General features: G+C 40.9%; 2 protein-coding genes across 4 annotated transcripts in view; both read left to right on the top strand.

Annotated features, from left to right (window-relative positions):
* Window positions 1-1,547: 1,547 nt before the first annotated feature.
* Window positions 1,548-14,094, top strand: LOC117745283 (transcription factor E2F3-like). Of its 3 annotated transcripts, none has more exons than XM_034553509.1 (8): window positions 1,548-2,119; window positions 4,227-4,347; window positions 5,420-5,550; window positions 5,716-5,804; window positions 7,366-7,524; window positions 8,057-8,171; window positions 8,645-8,786; window positions 9,299-14,094. In XM_034553509.1, exons 1-8 carry the CDS (start codon window positions 1,838-1,840, stop codon window positions 9,592-9,594), a joined length of 1,335 nt encoding a protein of 444 aa, XP_034409400.1. In that variant the 5' UTR covers window positions 1,548-1,837; the 3' UTR covers window positions 9,595-14,094. The 3 variants fall into 3 exon arrangements, with proteins under 3 accessions (XP_034409400.1, XP_034409399.1, XP_034409401.1); XM_034553508.1 differs by having other exon boundaries at window positions 5,417-5,550; XM_034553510.1 differs by lacking the exon at window positions 1,548-2,119 and adding an exon at window positions 2,198-2,452 and having other exon boundaries at window positions 5,417-5,550.
* A 219-nt stretch (window positions 14,095-14,313) lies between these two features.
* Window positions 14,314-15,921, top strand: part of cdkal1 (CDK5 regulatory subunit associated protein 1-like 1) — a 200,884-nt gene continuing 199,276 nt past the window's right edge. Inside the window, exon 1 of the mRNA XM_034553378.1 lies at window positions 14,314-14,468. The gene's annotated coding sequence lies outside the window, so the exon portion shown is untranslated. The remainder of the gene's footprint in view (window positions 14,469-15,921) is intronic.

Genomic DNA, 15,921 nt, shown 5'->3' with positions numbered 1-15,921 from the left:
ACTCCATCCAGACTTCTATAATCTCTGATACAATTCCTTTGTTTTCTCTCAAATATAAATTCCTAATCAACCACTTTACAGTACTTGATTAAATGCACTTATTACGGCCTGCATTCCCCCACTGGATGTAAACCTTTATTTGTAAAGATACGTTAACATTTAGACTATGGGCCTGAATAAGCCGACTGTATGCAATATATGAAAAACATATATTTGATTCAAACACAATGACTAAGCTGCCCTTCTGGTGACTTCATGTATAGCATTATGCTCACGCACAAGTAAGATTTACTTTGATTTCATAAATGCACTTAATAGAGATCCCCACTTAAAAAAATCAGAAGCACCGACAAGAAACAAAGAAAAGCATAAAAAAAGGGCACATGTTTTAAATGTTAAAAAAACAAAACATTCTCTGCAAGAAATTAGCATGGAAGTTCCTAGGGTACAAAGGAGCTGTGCAAAAAACCATGATGCATGAATACTATTTTAATATTGAAACTAAACCATCTTTTAGGAGGAGAATAGGGAAAGAGGCATTTCATATTTTTTAAGTTGTTGGTGTCACCAACTGGTTTTACCAACTGATCTGCAATCAGAGCAACCTATTATACAGAAGGAGGACTGCATTCATGTTGTCCTTCTGATATAACAGATAGCTACCAAGCTACACAATAACAGCCGGATAGACATGTAAGTATCTTTGGCTAGGAAGGTTTTTTGGTTGAAGGTCCATGTTGGAGCTCAAGCATCCTCAAGCTGAAGGGATGTCTCTTACATCTCTCATAAGATAGATAGATAGATAGATATATACTTTATTAATCCCCAAGGGGGAATTTGTTGTCATACTGCCCAACACTTTACAGACACCAAATGGAATAGACTAAATAAACTAAACACACAAAATAAAATAAAATAAAATATAAGAACAGGAATATATACAAACTAAAAAATAATATATATATATATATATATATATATATATATATATATATATATATATAAAAAAATATATATATATACACAATAGAATACAAATAATAATAACCCCAAAATGCATAATCTATATACAAAGTATACAGTACATTTTGACCTATTGATCATTATTATTATTATCATTTGTAGTAGTAGTAGTATTTGCGTATTATCATTAGCCTAAATATGCATGTATGTGTAACATTGTAATGATGTGGTTATTATATTTAAGCAATACTTTTGCATAGTTAATGTATAGCAAACATATTTGTTCTTTAAATCTTATCCCATATTTTGTATAGACAATCTTAACTATAAAACTGTCAAAGAAATGTGACCAGATCTCCTCCACGCGCCTCTTCAGTGCCACTTGCGCCACTTGGCGTCCCGTCGGGGACAACGCACGGCGACGGTGTCAGATGACGCGGCCTGTTTACAACTGCCAATGAACACGTGGCGAAGCGAATCGCGAGCTGTCATTGGCAAATATGGCCGACGCGAGGGCGGGGCCTCGCCGCCGGAAGACCAATCGACCCCGGGATGTAGATTCCGTTTGAAAATTTCCCGGGAAATCCGAGTTTCGCGGGAGGGCTCTTGAGCGCGTAAACCGTATCCCTTCATTCATCAGGCCGTTTCCTGAAGCCATTTCTAGACGGGGGGAACCACAGTTGCGCTACTTTTTAATCCGTTGCATCTGCCTAAATGCACTTTCTTAAGGACAAATACTTTACAAAAGTCGATGCATCAGACTGTTATCTTTACTTCGGTCTGATTATTTTTGTAACTATCGCGGCGGATTAGTCGACATACGGGCTTGAAAGTACAGAGACGAGAAAAAAAAGGGTTACACCGAATACGCAAGATGAGGAGAGGGATCTCCTCGGCTCCGGACAAAGTGATTTTATCGGGGGTCGGGGGCTCTCCTCTGGACAACAACATCATTTTAACAACTCTCACGGATCGTTTAAACCCCGGTCAAGCCAACGCGACGTATATCCAAATAATAACCACCCCGCCGCCTTGCAACGTTACACAGACATCCACTGTGTGTTTGTCTGAGGCTCAGATAAACAACATTTACACAACTCCACAGCAGGCTGCAGCAAACGGAGCCGGACAACGACCCACTCTGGGGAGACCGCCGGTAATGACCCACACCGCCCGGTTCAACACGTCTTCGGGCGACAGACACACACACACGACAAACATGTTAGCTCGCTATGCTAGCCGAGCTTGTTGTTCGGGCAGCTAGCGCTAGCTGCTCGGCGAGGACGAGCTAACTAGCCGAGTTACTCCGGCGGGTCTGCTGCTGGTCGCTGCCCCGCGGACCGAGGAGGAGGCTCGCGGCGAGTTTAAGTTTAGTTTTGGGGGGTTCACAGAAACGCGGACACGTCCTCCGGACGGCCTGCTATGCTAACTTAGTGGTGTTTATTTTTTGTGAGTCCGCTTTGAGCCTCGAAGCCGGATGGAAATATTGGTAAGAGATGAGTAACGTTAGCGGTCGGCCTAGTGGCTACTGTCGGTGCCCTAATTTGGGGGTAGGTGGTGAGGGGGGGGCAGAGGGGGTTGTTGAGCTGCTTTGCTCTTAGTTACCTTCTTTTTTTAAAAAAGCTTTCTAACCGACACGAGTGGCTAAACGTGCGAATATACGTTTAGCTAAAAGCTTCACTCGAGTTTAGAAACTACTCGACAGATATTCTCCCTCGCGTGAAGATGCGAGACAACTTGGGTGAAGCCTGGGCACTGTGTTAGCTCTCATTGCTAGTAACGTTAGCGGGTATTGATCGAGGGACGTTACTCGCTGGCGGCCTTGGAGCTTAATTTTTTTTTCTCGCACCAAGTGGTTCGTGTCCTCTCGCGATTGTGAATAAAGTGTGACACCTTCGTGCCAAGCAAAGTGAAACTCGGGACTTAGTTTTGCTGTGCGGACCGATTGCACGTTTCCTGTGTTCTCAGCCTGCACAAAACCACACAGAATAGTTTTCCAGCAGCACTCGGGGGGGTGTCGGTTTGTTTCACGGCTGTTCATCTTTCATGAACTCGACCAGCCTCGGTGTCTCAGGCTGGAGCCATGACCAGGCAGGGGGTGAGGGGAGCTGCTTGCTGATATATAAAATGGCTGACATTTTGACTGTCAACAGAGGGCATATTATTCTTTCTCAGACTTGAGCTTTATTAATCAATAAAGTAGTATACATGGTGTTTACTACACTTAAAAATATGTAATGCACCCAGTGAGCGTTAAGTGACAACCCCTCTACATGGGATCTTAGAGGGAAATGAAATGTACCAGTACCCTGGGACTGGTGTGTTGCTCAGACACCAAAGCAGGATGGATTCTTGCCAACACAGAAGTTACAAGGGTCCCCTGGTTGAAGAGACTGTTCACTAATCCACCATGCCAGGTTTAACAGTAATGAGGACTGAAATGCCAATATAGGCCTGTGAAAGAAACAGCATACATTTTCACTGAAGAATAGGCAAATGTATTTCAGGGATAGTTATTGGGCTGATTTTAAATGCCCCGGGTTGTAGACCACAGAGCCTAAATGGTCTCACACATGGTGTCCAGTACAACAGTGGTGCAGAGTCTGCCATATAACATGCCTACTATTGCTGAACCCATATATATAATGAACACACCTCGCCTTTGTCAATATAATTGATATTGGTTGGGATCTCCTATTTTAAATATTTAAAGTGCCTGAGTTAATTCATGGGGATAACTGGTCTCTACTGTGTAGCAATGGGATTAAACTCATAGGTGTGACTCACTCTTGAGCGATGTGGGTTTGTCTTGGCAAACAGCAAGAAATCAGAAGCACTAGATTTGCGCAACATCCTAAGATCAGCAGTTTTAACATGGTATGCTGCAATTTCGACAATAAGACATCTTGACTATGAAGGTTTGTTTGCTCCGCCCCCAGAAATAATGAAGGAAAGATGTCTCTCTTTGTCAAAACTAAAACGGAAAAGACAGCAGGAGAACGATTACCTCTCGGATTCAATGACCAAATGGAATTTCTGTACCATGTGTCTTTATCAATGTACAACCCTTTTCATTACTTGTGTTTTATTAACATTTTAAACTGTTCTAAATAGTTCAGTACTCTGGTGCTGGAGACACACACACAATGCAAGTAATGATGCATTTAGGATCACACCTAATCCCTGGTGGCTTCAAAGATGAGATGCCTGCCAAATAACCAAAACAGCCATATGTGCTGTTAACAGTATATTTTTGTCCCTAGGCAAAAAGGCGGTTGGCGCTCGATGATTCAGACCACCAGTACCAGTCAGAACCAGCCAGGACTCCAAGAGGCCGAGGAGGGACCGCGGTGGCCAATGGGGCACGGCTAAAGACACCCAGAAGTAAGAAGCGCTCTGCCACCTTGAACGTGGCTTCTAGAATTTGACCGCACAACGCTACAGCGGCCTTCTGTGCGAGAGGAACAGCCTCTATTCAGCTAGTTCATACACTGTTGTTGGATACATTGGACACTGATGCTGTAGACACTCGCTAACGGTTACAAACAATCCTTCAATTATCTCTTAAGTGCAGTAGACTTCATTACACAGTTGATGTATGGGAATAACAGGCACTCAACATTACAAGTATTACAATTTCCTCTTCATTCCACACAGCATCTAAATGCCTCAGCACTTCTTAGTAGTAGCATCAACACGTACTATTGTTAATACCTTGTGGTTTATATTATCTTGATTTAAATGAATTATATATGTATATTAATGCCACCGTCATGTCTTAGTGACTTGTCATACCACAAAATAACAATTTGGATCCCTTGAATTTCACTGAAAGGCCCACTGGACTATAATATAATTGAAACTTGAAAAGAAACACAATCTGTACCTTTTTTACATCTTGTTGATTGCAGCCACAGGATGTGTTGGAGGCTGCCGTCGCCCTCCGATGAGTGGAACGGATGCCGTCAACACAGAGCCGTTGCTATTGACGTACATGTCCAGCTGGCAAATATCTAACTCGCAGCCCGACATAAATGTTTCCATCTGCTGATTTGTCAGTTCAAGTTGACTTGACAATTTGTTCCTTGGCCTGTAGTGTTGCTACGGATTCCCTCTTCATGAAGAGCTCTCGTTCCCAGCTGATTATGACCGATTGAGTCATTTACCTCCAGCGTTTCCTGGCGTGTCCCGCTGCATTGCATTTGCATTAAACCAATGTCGTCCAATACAAAACGCAGTTTCCAAAAATGACCACACTTTTCTTTGAAGCTAGTGTGAGGTCTCATGAGCAACATGACTTTTTCACATTATGGACGGGTGCACAATTTACTTGGGCCATGTCCTTCCAAGTTTAAATGGTATTAGGGCGTTTGATGTTTTACGTCAAGTCCAAAAATCCATTACATTGTCATTTTCAATTCATTTCTCGTTTCCTGCTACTTTTCCTCTACTGTAGCACCAAAGTCCCCACCAGAGAAGACTCGATACGATACCTCCCTGGGCTTGTTGACGAAGAAGTTTGTGGACCTTCTTGCTCAGTCCTCTGATGGTGTTTTGGACCTCAACCTCGCCGCTGAAACCTTACAGGTAATTTCAGATCCAAAGAAACTGCGTCGGAGATAATGTACATCTGCTTAAAGCATTGAAAATGTTTCTGATGTTTGTGTTTGGGGGTTTGCTATGATTGGTATCTTACACAGTTAACTTAACCACTACATGGGTGACTGATGGACCTGTTTCTTCGACATTCAGGTACAGAAAAGGCGGCTGTATGATATCACCAATGTGCTAGAAGGCATTCACCTCATCAAGAAGAAATCAAAGAACAACATTCAGTGGATGTAAGTGCTCGCTTGGCCACTTTATCACTCAAATACTTGGTTGTCTTATTTTTAAGAGGCCTCTCCGCCCTGCGGTCTAAAGAATCGGTTTGGCACGAATGTGTACCGCAGATTAATTACACAGTTTAACCAACAGAGTGTGAAATAAAGTTTTACTGCCCATCGTTTTCTGCTAATATTCCGTAAAGATATCAGCATATATCAGCATTGCTGCTTGCTAGTCGCTGATCCCTGATAATGTGACATTGTGAACAACAAATCGGTGCCGATATCCAGCAAGAAGGAGGTTGTGTTGTTGGCAGCGCTGGAGCTAACAGCTGTGACCAAGGGGGCGCTTGGACCTCTCGGTAGTATGCAGCACAGACTCATTAAAGCAGTACATTTTCTGTCACTCACTCGGGGGCTCCCCCAACCCTTTTCGAATCAGATTGTTTCATGACGGGTCCACCAGCCTTCTTTTTTTAGGCCTATGTAGTGCAGCCTGCTTAAGGGCGCCCGCTCAGCCCTTTTGGCCTTGAGCCCCACGTGGTTTGTGCTCCGACACAAGCAGCGCCGGCTCTGGCGTGGCAGGACTCAGCCAGAAGCGCCTCTGTTGTCGGCTGAGATGGACGGCACAGCGCTGCAACACGTGTGCGTCTTTCAGTTTAATCCACGGCATTCATTTTGAAGGATTCTCTTATTCTACTGTATTGTTTGTACTTTGATTTTCTATTGAATAAGAATTTTTCCAAGAGGTTTGGTGTGTTTCATGCATGTGTGTAATGCACGTTGTAAAAACAACAAATATTCAAATAGAAAAACGAATACCTGCCGAAAGCTCTAATATTTAGGTGCAGCCCCAGTTTACACTGACTTTGGCACAGTTGAAAGGGGTTTTCTGGGACGTTGGTGAAAACAAATAGTCTCATGCCACGGACACTAGCTTCTATGACTAAACAAAGCAATCTGTATCCTCCGATCAGAGCTTCTATTTATGTTTTATTTGCTCCTCTTTCCCCCTGCTAATCTGTTCTGTGTCTCGAAACCGGGACGCAATCTGATCCGATACGTTTTGTGATCCATCGCCCCCCTTATGCTTTCCTGTAACTGCTCTTTTAGTGAAGGCCCAGTGTTTACTTTCCACCTCTTGGATATGATGGGGTTGGCCTAAGTTTAGATGCAGTCACCTAACTTGTAAATATTCACAGACAAACGGCTGTGTTAATCTTGTATCAAATGACGGTAAGAAAGCATTTAACTGTCTGGGTTTCATTCTTATCTTTTATACAGACACCGCATTTTCAGAGCTCTTCATTGCTGTGATATTTTCGCCTCTTTTGAAAATACAAACTTCTGCTTGAAAATATTATCCTCTGCATTGTCTGCTCACAGGGAAGATATCTTTAAAACACAAATCTGTGGTATCCCAACTCCAGCAAAAATGACAATTCAAAGAAAACTCTTTTGTAGGCACTTTTGCCAAATATTTAAAACCATGAATATGGTTTATTAAAATAGGGGCAAGTGAAACGCCCTAGCCAGTACTAAATCTGTTTTTGATTCACTCCTCGCTCTCACACAGGGGCTGCAGTCTGTTGGAGGTAGAAGGGGCACTGAGCCAGAGACAGAAGCTAACAGCAGAGGTTTCTGCACTGGGGGAAGAAGAGCAGAGGCTCGAACAACTCATCCAGAGATGCAGCCTGGATATGCGACACATAAGCGACTTGCAAAGCAATCAGAAATATCCTTTTGTTGTCGGTTGACGTGTCATCCAAGAGAGAGGAACATTTCTTTATTAAAACGTCCTGCAACTATGTTCTCATAGCTCTTTGCCAAGAGGATGGCGGTGTAAATTTGTTTGCACACATGCCTGTTCCTGTCTCACAGTGACACCACGATGATACCGTGGTGATTTTGGTATTTTAGGAAACCCTGAATTATGTTAGAAACATACCAAATCTTAAGGCGATATGCAAGGCATCATCTTCTTTTGATAACATCCATCCTGTGTTTTTAACTCTTTTTTTTTTTTTTTTACAAACCATGTTATCTGTAACACACACATAAAGCAGATGTTTTTACATTATGGTTCATACAATGTAAAGTAACTCATCTAGATTAAAACACCAGCACGTGTAATGCAGCAATCACTCCAGCAGTTTGGAGACTTGTGGTCATATAGTGAGCTTTTTCCGTCTTGCACATGCGTGTTTGTTTACCATTTGACGTGTACTGACAATGTTGCGTTGTTTCTTTAACCGTTTCGTTTTCACAAATGCATATGTAACGTACCAAGACATCAAACAGCTGGGAAACCTCAGAGACCAGACTGTCATTGTCGTCAAAGCGCCCACAGACACCAAACTAGAAGTACCAGACCCTGATGAGGTACGTGTGCGCGTGGAACACCCACCAGCTGGATCTGCCATGGTTGTCGAGATGAAACTTGAAGTTTTGGGGAAATTGACTTGTGATCGTACACAAAAGAATATTAGTGTGCGTGAAGTCTTGTGATGAGTCTGCTAAATGCTAGTCTGGATGAATAATCCTGTCTGAATGGGGCTTATCATTAGAGAGACTGAGGCTGCATTTAGTTTAGGTGACCCTTTTATAGTCGATGTTGCTGTTTTCTTTTGCCAGGCATTTGGGTACGACGGTGACGTAAGAAGTTTCAAGGTCTATAGTCAGATTTAGTAAATACATTTTTAGAGTTACCAGTTTATTAGGTACATATACAGACTCTAGTACTGTTGGTGTATACATATTGGCCAAGCATTTACAAGTTGAGGGCATATGGATACATCTTTTAATCAAGCCTCTCCATCTTTCTGATGAAGTCTTGTCTATTTTTTTCCTTCCAGAGTTTGTCAATCCATCTGACCAGCACCAAGGGTCCTATAGAAGTCCTGCTTTGTCCAGATGAGGAGAATGACCCCAAGAGTCCTGTAAAAGACAGCTGCATGGACATCAATGGGAACTCACCTTTCCTCAAAGTCCTTCAAGGTTTGTCTAGTTGGTCAGAGGTGTGCACCAAAAAGAATTGATTGACGTTCAATTTCCTCTTTCAAGAAAATAGTTTTTTGCTACTTCCTCTTTGTTTTCACTTCGGGTCCTTTAAGACACAGCGTGTTGACATATCGTCTGGAATATTAACATTAAGCTCAAAACACTGACTTTAATGCCAATTTGATAATTAGTTTATGTTGTACTGCATATTGGACAACATCCCTTTGGACATCTGAAAAAATGTAACTGCTCTTGGTGCAAAATTATACATTTGGGGATAGAAGGTCATTACTTTTTATGATCTGGTCTCTACAAAATTGAATGCCTGATTGTCATTGGCAATGCTGTGGATGTAAAGGTACAAACAAAGATATCTACAATGTTGGAACACTTCTCCAGGCTGGTGAAGGCTAGCATAACAAAGCTGGAGTGAATGAAACCATAATCTTGCTGATTTTACATTTGTTATTAACTAGATAATAACTTGTTGACTCCATTTTCTTTCACAGGTCCCACTTGCTCATCCACTTCTGCCATCGCCTCCCTGGCTCCACCTTCTTCTTCCTCAGCCGTCTCCGTCACCACTCTCTCCCCGATCTCGTCCCCTTACACTAGTCTGCTCCAGCAAACAGAAGACCAGATCCCTTCATCCCTGGGGCCTTTCTTAAACCTTGGGCCTCCTCTTCTGGACCAAGATGACTACCTTTTAGGTTTGGCAGATGACCAGGGAATCAGCGACTTGTTTGACGCCTGTGACTTTGATAAAATGCCCTCTCTTGGCCTGGATGACCTCTTGTGCAGCTAACATTGGGTAACATAAATTCATAGGGAGGGAGAGAGAGAGAGAGAGAGAGAGAGAGAGACTTAGTGAGGGTTTTGATGCCGGTGCCTGACTAGTTAGCGGAAACCAATACTAAATAGATGGAAAGGAATCACTGAGGGCTAAATGCCATGTTCTTTCATGGTGTGAGAGATAAATGGCGTGCAGGATTTCACTCAAAAGACACGACTGGTCAGTGTAGAGACGTATCCACTGCTCTTTGTCTCCGGCTATGTAAGGCCTCCAGTGTAGCTGGGCGTTGGGAGACATCCTAAAGCTGTTTTTTGTTCACTATAAATTTGGAGGGGAAGGATATACACTTCTGTGTACGCAAGGTTCACGTCACAGTAGAGAGAGAGAACAGCAAAGATGGAACAGCTCGAAGGAAAACGCCCCACCCCCCCACCCACCTGGTATTAATGCACATCGTGGGTGAGCATACGTGTGATGGCACCTGAGATGCACATATATGATCACCAAAAAACATCAGCAGAATGCTCAAGGGTAGGGACGAGGAAAACTGTTCACTGAATAATCTCAAAGTATCCTGCAAATATTTAACACACACACACAAGAACGGCTAAATTGTGAATGTAAAAACATTAAAGGCAGTGTTGATAATCTTTAGGCGCATTTTTGATATATATTTTTAAAGTTCTTAATACGTCCTGAGAGCAATCCATGAATCAAATGCTTTGACAGAAAAGAAAAATAATCTGGTGTCGCAGGACTGTAATAAGCACGTTCAATTGTTCCATTCGGCCCTGAATGTAGTGATTGGTTGCCTGTCGGTCTACCTGTCTGTCTACCTGTCTACCAGCCTGCCTGAGAGTATTCTGCCCGGGCACTTATTGCTCGTCTCCGCAGTCTTCCACAAGCTGCGAGTATTAACAATAGCCATATACGTTGTTTCGGTTCATTTTTCTATGTTTACATTCATAATGATAAGAGTGGCTTTGGCCTGAAGAAACGCGGCGTCAATGCCGGGTACTTGGCAATTTTCTTGCTAGATTGATCAACTTTTCAAACTAGTGCTGCTAGCTACTTTAATTGAAAATGATTCTTTTATATTCTTGCGTACGCTTGCTATCTTCATAAGATTACCAACCCTGCCTTTTCGAAATCTTTCACATCAAAGCAATTTTTGTCTTGTAATTGAAATAATCCCGAACCGAATCAATATGGAATCAAATTATGACCGCGCGAATCAGAATCCAATCAATTTGGGAAATTAGTGGCGATACCCAGCACCTGATACATATCTATTAGACAGATCAACATGCTGCCATGTGATGCACTTGTCAGATGTCATCCAGATGTGTTGACGCCAAGTGCTTTTGGGGCTAATGAATACATTAATGTTCTGATATAAGGCTCATACTGCTGACCGGTAAATAGGCATTTTGTGTGTGGGACGTTTTAGAAATTTGAATTATTTAAAAAAAACGACGCAGTTTTGATACACGGCAGTCACAACTACAGCAGTTGTCATCTTGTGATTAAGTTAGGTTTTGGTCACCTGATCTTGTCCACTGAGACACTTGTTAGGTATTTGGACCTATAATTACAAAGTTACTAAAGAATGAGTATTTTGTCCATTTAAGCACGATTTAGATGTATTGAGAACTGCAAAACAGTTCATAAACGTTTCCTGAATGCACATGACATTGTTACCCCATTTAAAATGACAATGCAAATAATAGGAGTGTGTAGTCTAAAAGGAGACGAGTGTACAATAGTTTTACATGTACAAAATACTTACAGTATGCCTTATGGCTAATAATTTGTTTGATCCCCTTGCACACAATTTGTCTCGTGCTATATCCTCCATATTCAAAAGGATTTAGTAGGCGAGTTTAATAAGGGATCTTTGTTAGCTGTCCACCTGATCAGCCTGTTGTCTCCTGTTAATGTGGGCAACCTCATATTTCGTAATTCAATTTACAGTTTGATGCATACAAAAATGTTCAACGTGAGATTGTGATGTTTAACTTTCAATGACCCATGTGAAAACAGCAGAAAGAAAGCCATCATACCCGGGCAGTGTGGGGTTAAGCAAAAACACCTGATGTACTTGTATAAGCCTAGCACGTTGGCCCACATGATATGCAAACTCAGATATCATCTCTAACTCATACTTTTATTGATACTTTTTGAAATCAGGACCCAAACTTCCCCTTTCTTGCTGCTTTTCACCTGTCCCTTCATCAGCAGAAGCTGCCATAACCAAACATACCCTAATGCCTCCTCACTTGGACTATGTGCTGTGAAATCCTACTGTGGTTTGATTGGTCAAATTGAACTTAATCAATGCACGCTGCCTACTCTGTGTGTCCTGAAAGCAGTGTAGGAGAGAGGAACTGCGCATATTTGTCTTTTTAGGTTTAATAAGTGTTGACTTTTTAATAGATTTTAATACTGTAGAAATAACTAATGCTATCCAGGTCATCTAAGCAACAAGTGGCCAGGGGCCACTCATTTAGGCTTCAATATGTAATGAAGGGCCCATAACATGATATTTACAACAACAAAAAAATGAGGAAAAAGAGAAGAAAAATGTACTAATAGACCCTGTTTTGTAAATTGAGCAAATGCAGTGCAACGCGCCATGTTTCAGTGTCGGTCATACTGTTGTGTCGGGCCGCCGAGTCTTCACCAGTGGTTGATCAAGAAAAGCCAGCTCGAGGACTTGCTGACGGGATGTGTTTTTGTTGTGGTATTTGGAACACCATTGCAGTTCACTTCTGGTGGTTTCTCGTGTTTGAAGACATCCCTTATGCTAACGTAACGCAAACATCTCGTCTGAAACCCTGGCTTTCAATCTAGAGAAACCTGCGGCTGCAGGTAATGTTGCTGCTGTTGGTGTAAACTCCCCTTGCCCTGATTGATGTGCCCTTGAGTAATTGCATGTGTGAGTAATGTGAAAGAATAGCCTGCCATGTGTAAATTGATGTACAGTTTTCTAAATTTTTCAGTGCACAAGGTACTGTAGGCTACCTCTCACTTAATGTTGGACTATAGTATTAGGGCAAAGAGGTAAATGCCATAGTGTGTATGAGTCTTTGAATTCCCCTTTTTCATAGAAATTCCCCCTTGCGTTATTTAGATGTGATGTTGGATATTACATCGCACTTTTTCTTTTTCGATATGTGTGAGATTTCACTCATACCCTGATTTAATGAGTATGCCTTTCCTCTTAAACCGGTCTCATACTGTTGCATCTTAAATTTGAATATTGGGGTGCACATTTAATCGGTAGAAAAGTGGAATCTTTTTTTGTTTTCAATCTTTTTCCCCATAAGTTATTTACGTCTTGTTTTCATCTCTTTGACACAAACGTGTACACATTCAATGATGCATTCATGTACTCATTCTCTCGCAGTTGGCCTGTCTGCGCTTTACTGGCCATTAGGAGACATTGCCATGTCTATATACACCACTGAATCATTATCAGTGACTTGTGTCCTCTGCAGAAAGTGTGTGTGTGGGGGGTTTCGCTTCTGTGACACCGTGTGTCCGTTTTATTTTTGGAAAGATGTGAGGGAGTCTAACAAATTTTTTTTTTTCCATGGAGAGTATTGCCTGTTGAAACAACTACGCAAAATCAAAACCCAATCATTAACATGAACCTCACCCATTCAGTTGAGGATAAAATACAGTTTCTTAGTCAGCATAGAGCTTAATTAGTGCTATCATAAGTGAATGTAAAATTTGACTTAAATGCACATAAATGCTCTGATTGACAACACAATTCCTATAGGCATATTTATATACATTTATTTTATATGTATTTATGGAGAAAATCAAGCTCTATTTTCCCCATTTGGTGCACAAACCTCAATTGTGCTATTTACAAAGGTAATTATATTTTCCTCCATCTATTTCAAGTGGCCAGAATCTGGTCCAAATATTTTATCCACTTTTACATGATGGAAACATGATTTTTGGGAAGATTGTACCTTTCCATGGGTTTCTAATGGAATGTTAAAGATTTTAATGCACCGCTTAAGCTTGTGTCATTGCCGATGAGTCTGAAAAATATATTATGGGTGACATGAAATTACAGCTCCATCATTTCTAATGTGTGATTGATGTGATTTGACCTTACATAATCACTTCATTAGGCGTTAGGTGTTAACTGTAGTGGAGATTGAAACAGCACTGTTGTACCTGCTATTTTCCTATGGTTATTCTTAAGCTGTTACCAAATACAATATACTGATCGGTAAATATTCTGTAAAGGTTATGTGAAATGGTAACTATTTCATAGGAAAGAATGGGCTGTAAAATGAGGATATTGCTGCCTGTTTCCACTAATTACAGAAATGTATCGCAACGAAATTTGAATGCATGGGTGAAAGTAACGGTGTGCTGTTGAATGTTGAAGGTAATCATATTTGATATCTTTGATGTATGTTATACGAGTTTCTTTAACATCTGTCAAATGAAGAAGTTGAGTTGTATTTGTTTTTTGGGGGGGGAGGGGGGGGGGAGGATAAATGGATTTGTTTTTGTACTCTGGGTGTTTGTAATTGAACATTTGAATAAAGGCAGTATGAATATGGAAATGTGTTTATTTTGCCTGCAGGAATGACTTTTTATTTTTAAAGTATATTTATGAGCCATTTATCGCTCAGTTGAATCGCTTGGGCTTAAATGATGCGCTATGAACTCAGTCGCGTAAAATACACACCCGACTAGTTTGTCCCTCTTGACGCACCGTAACTGCGGACAAGTATGGCGGTCTGAGAGTTGTGACAATTGTTTTGATGGTGTAAATAATACAATTTTCCATCTCCAAAACACCCTTTCATCGGAATTCGTATTTTTTCTGAACCAATAACCACATCGCGTCTCAGGTAAAGCATCTGTACAGTATCTTAAGGGGTCTGGCTGCCCAAAATATGGGCACGTGGGCACGTTTAGGCTAGCTAATGAAGCTAGCCAAGCTAATAGATAGCTTACTCGTTACCCAACAAGAGTAAACCATAGCCTACTAGGGTTCTGTCATAGTAGACATGTTTACAGCTGTTTCTAATTTGTAGCAGTCAACGTTCATGGGAATGCGGTCAATTTAATAGGGAAAGCCCAGCGCAATTACAAAGAAAATACTGGCGTATCATCAGTTGGGTGGGCTAGTCTACAGGTATTCAGTTTTATATTTGATAACAAGTTAGCTAGGATGTAACGTTATGATTAACGGAGCTTTGACCAATAAGTATGCAGCTAAGCTAGCTTACTGGATGACTTCCAATGTAACGTCACCAGACGTGGTGAAGCTGAGGGGAACACTGACTTTAGGTCACTTATACTAACCTAAGTTAGTTAGTTAGAAAGCCACATTCAGTTATACGACAACGCAAAGTAAAGGAAAGCATACAAACGTTATAGGTTCCATGTCTCAGGAATTTGCAACATCGACCTGCTCATGGAGCTTCTGGCATATTGTCAATGAAAGAGGAATTCAATTGATATGTGAAACACGTTTAACGTTAGCTCTGTTGAGAAAGCTAGGAGAATGATCACACCGTAACAGTCTATTTGTATATGGGATATTTTAATTAAATAAGGTGTGTCAGAAGAAACGTGCTCTGCTCCAATCGTTATTATTATTATTATTAGGATGTCAGAATCAGCTTTATTGGCCATGTGTGCGTCCACATACATGGAATTTGACTCATGGAGTTTTACGTTGCTCATATGTACATATACTATACAAATAAACAAGACATTAAAAACTGCAGAGTAGCAAAATTAACATTTAACAAGTATGTACAATATAAAAAATAATGGACAATTATTTTTGGATATTAGTGCGGAAAGGTGGTAGTGCAGATGAAGGTGTCTGATTAATTGTTCATCGGAGTATTGATTAGCAAGGTAATTCCTTATTTACATTTATTATTCACCTTAACAACATTTACGAAACATGTACAATGAAGAAGCAGCACTTGTACAGAAAACGTGTTTCATCTCAGTTTTAATCCCCAGTATAGTAGTGGTATGTACCTGGAGTGATTTTATTTTTTTATTAAAGTTTGGACATTTAATATTCTACATAACCTACCTTTGGATTCATCAATAGTTTATTAATAGCTTTGCATTATAATGTTTCTATAATGTATTATAAAGCTGCAACAATTAATATAATTTAGTTGATAATTAATTGTTTAAAAAAAACATCTGATTTCAAATGGGAGATTTGTGTGCTATATTTTGTCTTCTAGGTAACTGAATATCTTTTTGGACTGTTGGTCAGACAAAGCAAAACATTGGATGACATTACCTTGGTCTAAAGAAAACAAACCGTCA

Source organism: Cyclopterus lumpus, chromosome 16 (genome assembly GCF_009769545.1).
Source record: "Cyclopterus lumpus isolate fCycLum1 chromosome 16, fCycLum1.pri, whole genome shotgun sequence".
NCBI classification, from domain to species: Eukaryota; Metazoa; Chordata; class Actinopteri; order Perciformes; family Cyclopteridae; genus Cyclopterus; species Cyclopterus lumpus.
The sequence above is the reverse complement of the archived record's forward strand: the minus strand, read 5'-3'. Positions and strand labels throughout refer to the sequence as shown.